Genomic DNA, 14827 nt, shown 5'->3' on the forward strand with positions numbered 1-14827 from the left:
AATGTTCAGAGAAAAATCTAAAGGAAACGTTTTTAAAAGTTCAAAGTTTTTCTTTAAAAACCATGTAACCTTTGTAACACACTGGGAACATTCAGAAATAACAATTTCAACTTATGTTACCAAAACGTTTTTAAAACATATTTTTGTTAACTGGTTAGTTTAGTGGTGTAGTCGATAAAGATCTGGACTGGCAACGACAAAGACGAGGTGTTGGAACTCCATTTAATGGATTATCATCATGAGTCATGATGAGATTAAATTCTCAGTTTTCGCAAGTGGAAATAATCGCTTTGCGTTTGTGAGAATGCATGCGTTCTTACCATGTCAGAAATATACAAAATAAAATTTCTTAAATTCAGTTAACAGGTTTCTTTGAATTTGTAGCCTACTTACAATAGCCTATTGGACATGTCGCCCATCCATCATAGCAGATTACAGTCAGAAGCGCTTTTTCAGCGGCGGCACGTTGACATAAAAACAAATTTATAATTCGATTCACAAACAAATGACTCTAATGAGCCGGTTGTTTTATCGAATGGTTCAAATAGACGAAAAAGCTCAGTAGTTACTGGTTTGGCCGGTTTGACTGATGAATCCTCATTTGCTGACTGAATTAAAATTAACCGAATCTGCTAGACCGGTTACTGAACGTGTTTACTTTAGAGAACTGTTCATTGCTTCATATAAACTTCCAACAAGTTTATATATAAAATAGTTTCAGTTGACTCACTTACTGAACCGCAAATACCACGTCAATGCATCACTTCTGTTATTAGCTTGAAAATTTATAGATGGCCTATGCCATTTACTCAATATTGAAATAAAATTAGGCCTAATATAGCCTATAATTTATCATTGTACAACAGCAGAACAAAATATCAAACATTAGCTGGAAACATTTTCATTTTAATTACTTATTTTTTATATACCACTTTTTACAATTATACATTTAACATAGTAAGAATGTATAGGCAATGTATATATAGGGATGAATTCAGGGTGTTTGGGACACTTTCGCCATTGAGATGACTTGGGGGAAAAAGTGCCCAAATCAACCTGAATTCACCCATACACATTTAATTAATTTAGCAGACACTTATATCCCAAGTGAATTGACATTTGATGTACTAAACAATGTTATTCCCTGATGTTTTATTATTTTATGTTTTATTTCAGCTGTGGGACCTGTGCTGGGTTTGATCGCTGTCCCTCTCATTGGTTCAGCGAGTGATAGCTTGAGAAGTAAATATGGCCGCCGGCGCCCCTTCATATGGGTATTGTGCATGGGCGTCCTGCTCGGACTCTTTATCATCCCTCAGACGTCCACCAATGTTACTCTGCTCACAAAACAACAGCAGCGTTGGCTGAAGGTCCCGCTGCTGGTCCTTGCTATTTGTTTGGTGGAATTCTGTGGTCAGGCCTGCTTCACCCCTTTGGAGGCCTTGGTTTCTGACCTCTACCCTGGAGAGGAGGAGAGTCGTAAGGCTTTCTCCATCTTCTCCCTCATGCTCAGTCTGGGCGGATGTGTTGGCTACCTGCTGCCCGCGGTCGACTGGACCACTTCAGACACCGTGGTCTACATGGGTGGACAAGAGGTCTTCATCTACACTGTGTTGACCTTCATCTTTCTCACCTGTTTGATGGGTACGACCTTCATCTCTGAGGAGCCGACAGTACGAGAAAGGCTGGGGAAGTTGAGGTGTCCAAAAAGTCTGAAATCCTGAAGACTTGCTGCTGCAAATGTGTGGTGTTTCCCAGATTTCTGCTTTTACGAAGGACGTTCTCTAGTGCCTTTTCTGTGGTTCCCCGACTCTACTCGCTTTGCAGCCGCATGCCAAAAGTCGTAGCAAGGCTGTTCATCGCTGAGTTGTTCAGCTGGATGGCACTCATGTCCTTTATGCTCTTCTACGCAGACTTTGTCGGAGAGGGATTGTATAACGGCGTTCCCAGTGAAGAGCCAGGCTCCTCAGGAAGGATACGCTATGATGAAGGTGCAGTAATATACAGAAAAAAGTATTAGTCTTATTTTCAAAATACACACACATATGCGTATATACAGTTTTATATATATAGTTTTACTATTAATATACATTTTTAATATTATTAATATGTATAATAATATGTATATGTGTAATAATATATAAGCATGTAATTTAGAAGCTTGGGGTCAATAAGATTTTATTTTTTGGAGTAAAAATCTATACTTTTATTTAATAAATTGATCAGTGACAGTGATAACATTAGTTATTATTAATATTAATTATTAATGTTACAAAAGATTTCTCTGTTCTTTTATATGTCCTATTCATGAAACAATCCTGAAAATGGTTTAAGCAAAAACATTAAGCAGCACAACTGTTTTCAACATTAATAATAATAAGAAATGTTTCTTGAGCAGCAAATCATCATATTAGAATGATTTCTGAAGGATCATGTGACACTGAGGACTGGAGTAATGATGCTGAAAATCAGCTTTGATCACAGGAATAAACATATTAAAATAGAATACAGTTACCTTTAATTGTAATAATATTTCTCAATATTACTCTATTTACTGGAGAGAGAGACTTCTTTCATGAATATATATATATATATATATAAAAAATCATACTGACCCCAAACATTTGTACTGTGTATACATGTATATATAATATAAGTATTTTTGTGTGGCTCTCCGTCACAGGTGTGCGAATGGCCAGTCTGGGTCTTTTCCTACAATGTGTGACCTCTGTGATCTTCTCTTTGGCGATGGAGCGTATGGTGTTGTGCATAGGAATTAGGAAGCTGTATCTGAGCAGTGTGGTTCTGCTGGCCGCGAGTACATCGATTATGACCGTATCCCACAACGTTACACTAGTCACCATCATGGCCGCCGCTACAGGATACACTTTCTGCATCCTGCAGATTCTGCCATACACGCTCATATGCCTGTACCACTCCAATGCACAGGTAAGGGATCCAAACAAAGCATTATGCAAAAATGCAAAGAGTTGTTATCCTAACCAAATGGATTTCTCAATTTCCAGGTGTTTTTCTCCAACGACAGGCGGATCAGATCCAACGGGTGCCCAGGTGGAGCCTCTTATCCGATACCCTTCCAGAGCCATATCAAAAGTTCACAATCAATTGATCTGTCTGTCACCATGGACCCTCGTCCTGCACAACCCTCAGCCTTCAGAGGTATGGGTACAGACATCGCCTTGTTGGACAGTGCATACCTGCTGTCTCAGGTGGTGCCGTCCCTCCTCATGGGCTCCATCGTGCAGCTCTTCAGTGTGACCGCATACATGGCCTGTGCGTCTCTGCTCAGTGTTGTGGCTGTGTATTTCTCCAGTAAGATCATCTTCGAGAAGGCGGATATTGATGCAAGTAGATGATTTAGATGTTACCAAGAGCAAAGGACTCTGGATAGTGAGAAAAACCATAAAGGCTAGCTGGTTCAAATGTTTTTGGAAAGACAATGTGCAGTTAAAACTGTGAAAAAAGTGAAAACCGGATACTATTAATTGTACACTATCGCTGCGTCCGAAATTGAATACTTCCCTACTATGCGAAAAACAGTAAGCCAACAGAGTAGTATGTCATATTTGAAAATCAGCAGGCTAAAAAGTACACGGATGACCTACTATTTCTGATGAGATTCTGAAGTGTGCGTTTGATGGACACTTTATTATCCCATGAAGCCACGGGAGAGGATTTATGAACGGCAGTGAAGCGACGCAACTGAGGAAAAGACAAAAACACGTTTTGGAGGGAGGATTGATGCTGTATTGACTCATAATTTAATTTTCTTCATTTTGAAAAAAAAAAAAAAAAAAGTTACATAGTGGTAAACAATATGGTCATACATTTTAAAAGGGTATTTTTTGAGCATTAAATGCTATAAATGATCATTTATATATTGTAATTAATAGTTCACAATTTATTTGACAGAACTTTTGTTGTCTAACCTGTGGATTACAATATTATATTTGCAGTATTGAACAATGTTACATATTACGGAGAGCACTTACACAAGAAAATATGCTGAATGTATGATTTAAAGAGAAACATTCAGGCTTTGAACCTTGACACAACCCTGTCCCTTTAGAAGAAGTGATGTTTACAGATTTGGTTTACATTTACATCATTTACATTTTATAATTAATAGTTTACAATACATATGACAGAACTTTTGTTATCTAACCTGCGAATTACAATATTATATTTGCAATCTTGCACAATGTTATACTAATTAAAGGGAGCAGTTACACAAGTAACAGTGAATTGTTAAGGTAGTTGATATGGGTGTATTGAAGGGCAGAAAAGTAATGCTGAATGTATTATTTAAAGTGAGGATGAGTGAGAGTTTCAGGCTTTGAAACACGCAACCCTGTACAACCTGTAAAAGAAGTGATGTTTACATATTTGGTCCAAAGATTTATATCTTCAGAGAAGGATAAGTCTGAAGTTTTGCTGGTTCTTCTTTTATTATTATTATTTTTATTGTGCTCAATTAATTGGAGAAAAAAAGTCTCCAATGCTTGTTTCAATGATTTATTTAATTTAATGACACTATAGTTGCCAGATAGATAGATTTATTGCATTTCATTTTTAACAAAGAGTTCATTATTATTTATGTACATTTGTATTATCTGTTTTGGTTCTAAGATATAATGTTGATGTCTCTTAATATAGCAACTCTATCTAAAAGAAAACAAAAGAGTTCAAATGTGATCTGTTTATTCTTCATGCTCTGGATGGGTGGCATCAGTCAGTTCTTTATTATCAGCTACTGCCATCTAGTGTCTAGCAGCTCATTTAGTTAAAACAGTAAGATACTCCTACTCCATCATCTTATTTTATCAGTGCTGTTTTTCTCTTTTAGTTCTTTGCAACTACACTCAAATAAAAATTCTAATGGCTGCATTGTTTTCTTTTGACCATCTTTGAAAATATATATATATATTTTTTACTATTTTTTTGTATTTGTATTATTCTTTGACAAAAAGAAAGAAAGAAAGAAAGAATAATAAAAATATAATCTTACTGCATAATATTTAATCTGTATCTTTATCCCAATCTTGTTAACTTTTAACAATAAAATGAAAATTATTTTAAAAGTTATTTTTAATTATATAATTTAGTATTTACGTTTTCTTGAAAAAACAATTTGAATGTTACATAAAAAAAAAAAAATAACGATCTTTGTTGATTATAATTATGGATGCTTTTTAAGTAGATATAAAGCATGGTTATATTTATTTTATGTCCCTGGAACATAATTCTGGATTGAACGGGTCAAAAGTTTAGCTTGAAAATGACGCATGCGATGCATGTATTTAAATGTGCAGAAATACATTGAGTTTTTTTCTGTTGCTTTCGTTGGCTGTTTTTCCAACTCTCATAAATAATTCATGACTTATTTTACTCTAACCAATGGCGTACCTCGTTTTGGAGCGAGCCTCCGTTACGCAACCAATCAGAAGCCAGGAATCGGATCCGTGCCCTCAAATGCATTGCGATGCGTGTCATGTGACAGGACTCTGCGAGAAATGCCAACATGGAACCGTGGCAAGGACGATGTTCTTCCCAACAATAACACTGAAAGAGACATCTGGATTCATCCTATGTCATACATCCACAATCCGGATATTTCAATCCATATTTACACAAGGTAATGAGACATAAATATATCGTTTTACGGTCGATAAAGCAAATCGAAGTGTATTTTTTTAACAGAGGGTCAGATTCGATCTAAATGACCCCACTTTGTTGAAGTTGACACCTGTTTCTGGGAATGTTGTGGCCGTGTTGTCCGAAAGCTGCAGTTTTCCTCGGCTGTGTGTTGGGAGCATGTGTGCAGGCCTGTTTTCCTGCCCTGCTGACGCACTTTACTGAAACACATGTCTAGTGCCTCGTGTGTGTGCTGTAGTTCAAGCAGTGGTGCAGTTTTAATGCAAGTTTGATTATGTAGTTTTTCTTCTGAGTTTGCATTGTGCCTTATGTTGTGATGGTGATTTGTGTTGTGTTGTGATGGTGTTTTTACTGGCCCCTCCTCTTTCTGCTCCTCGGTGCTTTGATCTCTGAAAGCATGGTAGTGATGAGCGTGGGTGCATGTAAATATTGACCCGTAATAGTATTTGGACACTTGCGCATTTTCATTGATTCAGATACAATATGCAGAACTTAACTTAAACGAGACATTTTGTAACTAATAAGCTGATGCTTATTGGATGTATGAATTAAGTTAACAACCAGAAAATGTGCAAAAAAATAAAATAAAAAAAATAATAAAATAAATAAATAAATAAATAAATATATATATATATATATATATATATATATATATATATATATATATATATATATATTGTTTTATTATTTAAAAAAAAAAGTTAAATATATTGCTTGTAAAGTGTGCTTGTGCCACCCGTCTTGGGAAATAAATGCTACTTGTTTTGATATTTTGTTATCTAATGCAAAGACATTAAACATTGGTGAGTCTTGTCACAAAACCTGTCAAGAATATAAATTTATTAAGAATGAACCTTTATTTAACCAGGCAATATATATATATATATATATATATATATATATATATATATATATATATATATATATATATATATCTCATAGCCTTCTATAATGTAAAGAAATATAATTATTTTAATACCAAAATGAATATAAATAATACATCATAGTAGTACTGTACTGCTAATAATTTATGCAGATTTATTATTTAAATTAAATATAGTAGTGCATAATTATATAATTGACCATATATAGTTCCGGTCAAGTTTGGAAAAATGACTATTTTTAATGTTTTTGAAAGAAGTCTCTTATGCTTATCAAGCCTGCATTCATTTGACCAAAAAAAATACAGAAAAACAACAATATTGTGAAATATTATTACAATTTAAAATAATGGTTTTCTATTTCAATATACTTTAAAATAGAATTTATTCCTGTGATGCAAAGCTGAATTTTCTTCAGCCATTACTCCAGTCTTCAGTGTCACGTGATCCTTCAGAAATCATTCTAAAATGCTGCTTAATATTTTTTTATAACCTGTGATACTTGTGTAAGTGTCCAAATACTTTAGCGCGCCACTGTACATTATCCTCATTATTTAACTTCTGACTTTCTCTTTATGATGCAGTGTTTACAAACCGTGGCAATATCTTCAGCTCTCCTCTGATCCGCACACCAACAAATGGTCTCCATAAGTGACAAAGCGGTGGCCACTGCTAATGAATTGTTTGCGGACCATGGTTTGGCCACCTTGCCTTTCTTCGAGCTGGGCGGCAGTGAGAGCAGCGAGAGGGGCAGCTCCATCTCGTGCTCCAGTCCCGAAGCGGAAGATGCTGGAGCTCGACTCAGCTACAGCCCAGGCGAGGAAGACGAGGATGAAGGCCCGCTGCAGATCTTTTTAGACTCCACCGAGGAGTTGTTGACCCAGACGCCCAGGCTGCCTGATTTCATACAGCAACTGCCCAGCACCTTCTCTCCAACCCTGGAGGACATTGAGGAATTCTTGATGGAGAAGATGGAGTTGGTGAGAGATGCTCCAATGAGTCCGGAGGATATGTCTAAGGGCGATGAGCCTCCCATCCAGCCGTCTTCCCCCAGTGACGCAGAGCCGAAATCCAATACGACCTCACCGGCCCCTGCCACTCCGAGTGTTAACGCCACGGCTAGTGCTGCGCCGGTGCTCGTTGGTGCTCCATTTGTGCTTCAGTTACAACCACTCCAGCTAAGCCACACCCTCCAGCAGCCAGACAACCAATCGGGCGTGGCCAACGGGCTCCGAGTGGCCCACCTGGTGCTCGGTGTCCAAGGGGCACAGAACATTACCCTTCTTTCACCACAGGTGCCCTCAGCAACCTTCCTCCCCATCATGGGCGAGGCCATCAATCAAGACCAAAAGTATGTGAAGATCGCTCCCCTGCCCATTGCCGTCAGGGCGGTCGGAATAGCGGGTGCAGGCCTGGTCAAAGCCATCACACCACGTTCATCCAGGTCCTCCACGGAAACCTTGCGGGTGCATAAATGCTCTCACCCAGGGTGCGAGAAGATGTACACTAAGAGCAGCCACCTGAAGGCTCACTTCCGCAGACACACGGGGGAGAAGCCCTACCTGTGCAGCTGGCCAGACTGTGGGTGGAGGTAAGTGTTGAAACCAGACGGTTGGTCATAACATTCAAATCATCCAGTCAGAATTGATCCTGTTTGCTTCCTTAACACACGTTTTTGGTCTTAGAGATTCGTTGGCGCACTAAAACATATGTCTGCATATTCTTTCTTAAAAACTTGCTCCATTTCTTTTTGGTTGATGTCATCTAGGCCCTAGAGGCTATCAGTTAATGTTTATGCTTTAAACATTTGGTGTTTGTATTCTTTTTTGGGGGGTTGTATGCTTTTTTATTTTATTTTATTTTTTATACATGTTTATGAAAGAAGTCTCTCATGCTCACCAATGCTGCATTTATTTGATAAAAAAATCAGTAGAAACAAATATTGTGAAGTATTATGACAATGTAAAATTAGTTATATATTGAATATATTTTATTAATTTTCGTCATTACTTTAGTCTTCAGTCTCACATGATCCTTCAGAAATCATTCTAATATGTTGATTTGCTGCTTAATTTATTATTATTATTATTATTATTATTATTATAAATGTTGAAAACAGTTGTGCTGCTTAATATCTTTGTGGAAAGTTGAAACCAAAAAATAAATAAATTAAGGATTCCAAGATGAATAGAAAGTTTAAAAGAGCAGCACTTATTTGAAATACAAATCTTTTGCAGGATTTTAAATGTCTTTACTGTCACTATTGATCAATTTAATGCATTTCTGATGAATAGAAATATTAATAATAAAAAAAAAGTATTGACCCCAAACTTTTGAACCGTAGTGAATGGTAGTTTAAGAACATGAAAAATATATATTTATTTATCAAAACATTTATTTAGAATATTTATCCAATAATAAATATTTATTTCTTGAAATTGTTGTAGCTATATTCAAAATATTTGATTGCCTTGCCTTGAAATATCTGTTTGCGAGAGCAATCTCTATAAAAGGAATTTTCAAAATGTAGTAAGTCATAGAGATTCATTGGTCGACTAATGCAGGAACCTTGTACAAAAGGTTGAGAGCTGATTAACATTAAAACCTGTAATGAACTGAGCTGACGTGTATGTCCTGCTGTGTTTCATGCTTTGAAGGTTCTCTCGCTCCGATGAGCTGTCCCGCCATCGGCGGTCTCACTCGGGAGTCAAGCCTTACGAGTGCACAATGTGCGACAAAAAGTTCGCCAGGAGCGACCACCTATCCAAACACACCAAGGTGCACCGGGGTCCTCGTGCCGGCAGACTGGTCAGGGCGAACATCTGAGCCCGGGATGAAACTGGAGTGTGATTCCTGGAGTCTGAGAGGGAAAGATGTGATATCTAAACGGGCTAACAAGCTGTAACCCTCCGCCTTCATTTTTCTCTCCTTTTCCTCCCCCACTTTTTTATCGTTTATCCAGATGTTTGTGTTTCTTGGTGCTACAGTCAGCTAACTTGAAACTCAGGGATGTGATTGTCAAGCTCAAAGCATATTTCTGGCTTTTTGGTGGGTTAAAGTAAAGCTCACAGTCGATTTCGTCGCGTTTCGTCCTTTGTTGGTGTAGAGATACAGGTTGAGCTGCAACAGATTTCGAGATCTGTTCTTATTGCCTTTAAACCGAGGTTGCGGGAAATCTGGAGATCTAACGGACAATACGGAGTTTAATTTGAGGAAACTCGTTTCCTGTACATTTTGTGAATATTGTGTTATAGATCTAACCAGGTGAAAATATAAAAGGAATACAGTATTTTGGTTGGCTGTTGCACATTAACTGAAGCCAGAATGCTGCAGAATTTCCCTTCCTTTTAAATTAAGACAATATGCACTATGATTTAGGCTATAATATTATGCATTATCAAATATGGCCTTTGTCAGGGTGAATCTCAAGAAAAATGTCAAGAAATGCAATATTTTACCTGAAAAAAAAGGAGAAAAATGAAATGACATTTATATGACAGTTAAGTATATTTAACCCTCAAAATTGTCAGTTGTCATGCAAAAACATCTAATTTTTATTACTGTGATCAATGCAAAAACATCTCATTTTCAAAATTGTAATGCCCAAAACATCTCATTATCATATTGTGAAAAAGAAATCTCATTCTTATTACTGCATTGCTAAAAAAAAAAAACATTTAAATTGTAGTGTACAGTACAATTATAAGAGTACAAAATGGAAGTTGTTGGTAGATTACGGTAGGATAACATTTTCCCCTTAAGTTTCAGTTACATTTATTTGGTAATCTATATCTGTAATTCTATAATATAAACTAATATAATTTGGCGTACACATTTATATAGTGTTGAAGGAAAAGTTCAGTTTCCTTGTGATTTCCAAAGCTACACGACTTACTTTCTTCTGTGGAAGAAGATATTTTGAAAAAAACGTCTGTTTTTGTCTTTACAGTGAAAGTCAATGGTGTCCAAATGTAGGTTTTGGACCCCATTGACTTTCATTGTATGGACACAAAGATGAAAAATTCTACCATTTTTTAGTTAGATGGTAATGTTAGTTGTTGAAATGAATTTATACAGATTTCTATTATCAAAACAAACAAGAAATGATAATAACTGTAATGCGAATGAGATTTCACTTAAATGTAATGGGAATATCGGGTGGAAATGCACTTAACTGAAAATAACACCGCAATGCAAAACAATCTTACAATAAGCTTAATTTTTTTTTTTTTTTGACATTTCTTCGCGAGATTCACCTTATTGAAGTACTCTGATGGAGTACAGCTTTTTTAAATACATTTTTATGATTAGGTCCAATGGCGTTATTTATGGCGTCACAGTGTTTTAAAACTAGTGCTGTCAAATCTATATATATATATATAATGTGTGTGTGTGTGTTTGTGTGTGTGTGTGTGTGTGTGTGTGTGTATATATATATATATATATATATATATATATATATATATATATATATATATATATATACACACACACACACACACACACACACACACACACACACACACACACACACACACACACACACACACACACAAACACACACACACACATTATATAAGCAGAAACTTTTATGTTAGATGCGATTAATCGATTTGACAGCACTATTTACAACACGTTTAACTTTGGACTTTTTCCGAATGTATCGAATGTTTAGTCCCCACCCCTTGCGCAAACCCAATCGTGGAATTTTCTCAGCCCAATCACATCCCTGCGGCAGCTGAAAGGTATTTATGCATCAAGTTGCTTTCCACGTTTTTTTCTCGTGCCTCATCTCTCTCAGTCTGTTGAGAGCGTATGCCAAAACCGTGGATAACATCACTACATGTATGGAACAAACTTATGTACTGTAAAACATATATAAGCTAGAAACAATTTTCTCTTCGATCTGTAATCACTCAAAGAAAATTGTTTCCTTTGTGTCGTCGTAATGTGCTTTGCATTAGATCAATGCATTTTTTTCTACTTAGTGCCGTCACGGTTGATAAGCTACGGTAAATCGCTGAGGACAGTTGTTACTGTTCATAAAAACTGGCAGCTGATTGCTTCCTGTCGAAATGAAGCTATCTGGACATCATTATACCGATACGTCATTGCACGGGCTACTCTAGCGTCCATGGGACTGTGTTTGAGTTTCTTTCCTGAGAAGGTTCATGTTAATCTCCCACATCGTCTCGCCTTTGTACATCTGGTCTTAACTGCATTTTCTTCCCCCGCTCTACAGTACTTAGTAGCTCATGTAGGCTTTCACGATGCTCTACATACTTAGTATCTGGACTTATCAATACTCTAAAGTTTGTAGCAGTTTCTGAACGATCACGTAGGTACATCCTTTTTAATATCGCTCAAAGAGCATCCTGACTTACAAGTTTTGTTTCGATTAGTACTATCATGGACTTCCTGTTTTAAGATAGTCTTTCTTTCTTGTTCTCTTCTCTTTTTTTGAAGGGAGATGTCTGTTTTTATGGGAATTCTAACTTTATATTCCTTTGCAAGGGCTCATCCTTGATTTTTCTGCCACCACCTTCATCCCAATAAAAGTGTTAAATTATTTCCTATACCTATAACATCATGTTAATGCATTAAAGGCTCGTTCACACCAAGGACGATAACTATAGCGATAACGATAAATATATAGTTGTAAAAATCGTTCTAAATATTAAAGAATAGTCCTCAGCACAACTATAACGATAACAGCACAGAGGAACAATATCATTGGAATCACTTTCAGAAATGTTTTTTTTTTTAGCTGATGAAACATTGACAGCCAATCAGAATCCATCCTGCTTTAAAAAGATTGAGCAAAGACAAAACTGCAGGTGCGCTTATAATAAACAGAACGATATCGTCCGCTGTGTTGGACGCAAATATAGTTATTGTTAGTTATTTTTATAGTTCTTGGTGTGGACGGACCTTGACTGTTTTCATTTACACAGACCATCCAACTATAGCTGCTCTTATACCTTATAGCTGGTCAAATTTAGGTTATATTTTTGAATAACAGAAAAATGCTATTTTCCTATGTAAGAAAATAAAGTAAAAAACAAAACAAAACACAACCTTTTGGAAAAGCTGTGATATGTCACCTTTAAGGTTTAGATGCATCTCGGCTATTTAAAGGAAAGTTCTGGGTTAAATACAAGTTTAAATCACGCTGGTTTGACTTGTCTCTCGATTTGTAAAATAATGCAAAAATTGAATTTACTGCAATTAATAAACTTACAATGGAAGTCTATGGGGTAATGCATTGTGCCTGGTTGCAATGCAAACTACACACTGCTAAAATACACAGTTTTAAAAGTATAGCCACAATACTTAAATGATATAATAGTAGTGATAAAATCAATGCAGTTTGTGCAGATGTTATCCAGTATTTCAACACCTGGTTTACCATCGCATAATCATTACAAGCGAAGTCCTTTTTTTCTGAGTGTGTTATTTTAGTATTATTTATATAGTATTATAGTAGGCTATTCATTAATATTTTGAATTAGTTTTTATATTTTGAATTTGTTTTAGTCATTATTTTATGTTTTAGTATTTTTTTTTATTATATATTTCTGTTTAGCTTTAATTTATTTCTATTTCAGTATTAATTTTAGTCTTTTTTAGTACTTTAACTTATATTTCAGTTAGCTGCCAAGGCAACATTTCTTAATTTTCGTTCCGGAACTGTAGATTTTTCAATATTTATATTTTCAGCCTTATTTTAGTTAACAATAACAAAACTGATGCACAGATACCACAGAGAGAGTTTATGTACAGTATAGCGAAAAACTCACTTACAGGAATTATGTTAGCAATGCATAGCTTCACATTTCTCCTTCAAACCCCCTTAGAGTTCCATTATAAGTGCATTACTGCAAAGATTTTTGTTTTTACAAACTGAAGGAAGAGTTGATATCACAGATGAACCTGGACCATTCCTTTAAGAAATAATCTTGTTTTGGAGTTGTATGAACAATATGCATGTTTTTTTTTTCCTCCCTTAAATAAGTCATTGTGCTTTTTATAGATCACATGGTTTTCTTTATAATGCTAGCACTTTTATTTTCTGACAAATGCTTAATGTTGATGTTAGCACACGTTTCTGGAGAAGAACTGCAAATAATCGTCCACAAAAACCTGCTAGTAAAAGCATTAGTCACTGATCTTGTACGGCAGGAATGCTTGGCTTGTGCCTGCATTTATTTTCCATGATTTTTCCTCAGCGTTGGAATCTGTTTGGAAGGCGTGGTGGCTGGAACTGACACAGAAGACTAAAATTACACACTTATTCTGCCACTCTTTTCCTACGCACATGGCAAATGAGTATGAATGTGAAAGTGTTATAAATAAATGACGGTGGTGCCTGGAGGGTGTGGTAATTGGAGTGAAATATAGTAGTGGTGGTGTTATTGTGAACAATCTATTTGTAATAGTATTATTGTGTAAGGGGATTTACAGTTTAGGACCCAAGGACCAGATGTTTGAAAGAAGACCCGGAGTCAGAATTCTAATAAATTGAAGAAAAGTCTTACTGAAGATAGTTTGCAGTTTCATCAGCAGAAGTCATCTTCAAGACTCACGCAGGAGTCTGTAGGACGCCCCGCTTACAGTTACAAAGATCACAGCAGTTACACCCTTCACCAAGGTCTAAGCTACGTCCTTGCTTCAGGCTGCAGTTTCTGATTGGCTAAGAACACATAAAATCTAAGCAAATTTCCACACATGGATAGATGTCACCATTAGTCAAGATAGTTGTTGCATGATTCCTAGATTTAGGTCTGCGGTGACCTTGGAGGTCGGAGAAAGGCGTCTTCGGGTCTGTTGCATGCTGAAGTGTCCCATAGCTCCTGTACAAGACCTGCACAGAACATCCAACGCACACACAAAAGCACTAGGGAATCGCAGTCTCTCCAAGGTTGAAGAGGGCCTGAGCTAACTATCATCAGGACAAACTACCAAACCATACTTATAATACATTCCCTCCTCAGTAAGAAGTACAGATACAATTCACTTAGAGAAATACACATGAAAGAGGTACAATTCTGTAAATCAGGTGAAGTCATGTATAGTTGGACCCCTGTAACCTTAACTCACCACGTATAAACAAGGTATAGTTAATGGGTTGTTGCCAAGTAATATTGATTATGTAAATGTAAAACTTTTTTTTATCTGTATAAGGGAAATGTTATATTTGAGATGACTCAAACATCTATCTATCTATCTATCTATCTATCTATCTATCTATCTATCTATCTATCTATCTA

General features: G+C 36.2%; 2 protein-coding genes across 2 annotated transcripts in view; both read left to right on the forward strand.

Annotated features, from left to right (window-relative positions):
- The window catches only part of slc45a3 (solute carrier family 45 member 3), a 6313-nt gene extending 1405 nt beyond the window's left edge, over positions 1–4908 (forward strand). Inside the window, exons 3-6 of the mRNA XM_084100628.1 lie at positions 999–1644; positions 1914–1991; positions 2684–2949; positions 3027–4908. Of these exons, the coding sequence (XP_083956754.1) occupies positions 1284–1644; positions 1914–1991; positions 2684–2949; positions 3027–3377 (1056 nt within the window). The 5' untranslated portion in view covers positions 999–1283 and the 3' untranslated portion in view covers positions 3378–4908. The remainder of the gene's footprint in view (positions 1–998; positions 1645–1913; positions 1992–2683; positions 2950–3026) is intronic.
- Positions 4909–5512: 604 nt separating this feature from the next.
- LOC311074216 (Krueppel-like factor 15) lies at positions 5513–10734 on the forward strand. The gene is made up of 3 exons (XM_084100629.1): positions 5513–5656; positions 7142–8148; positions 9215–10734. Exons 2-3 carry the CDS (start codon positions 7196–7198, stop codon positions 9381–9383), a joined length of 1122 nt encoding a protein of 373 aa, XP_083956755.1. The 5' UTR covers positions 5513–5656; positions 7142–7195; the 3' UTR covers positions 9384–10734.
- Positions 10735–14827: the final 4093 nt, after the last annotated feature.

The sequence above is a fragment of the Abramis brama genome, assembly GCF_963993115.1.
Source record: "Abramis brama genome assembly, chromosome: 23".
NCBI classification, from domain to species: domain Eukaryota; kingdom Metazoa; phylum Chordata; class Actinopteri; order Cypriniformes; family Leuciscidae; genus Abramis; species Abramis brama.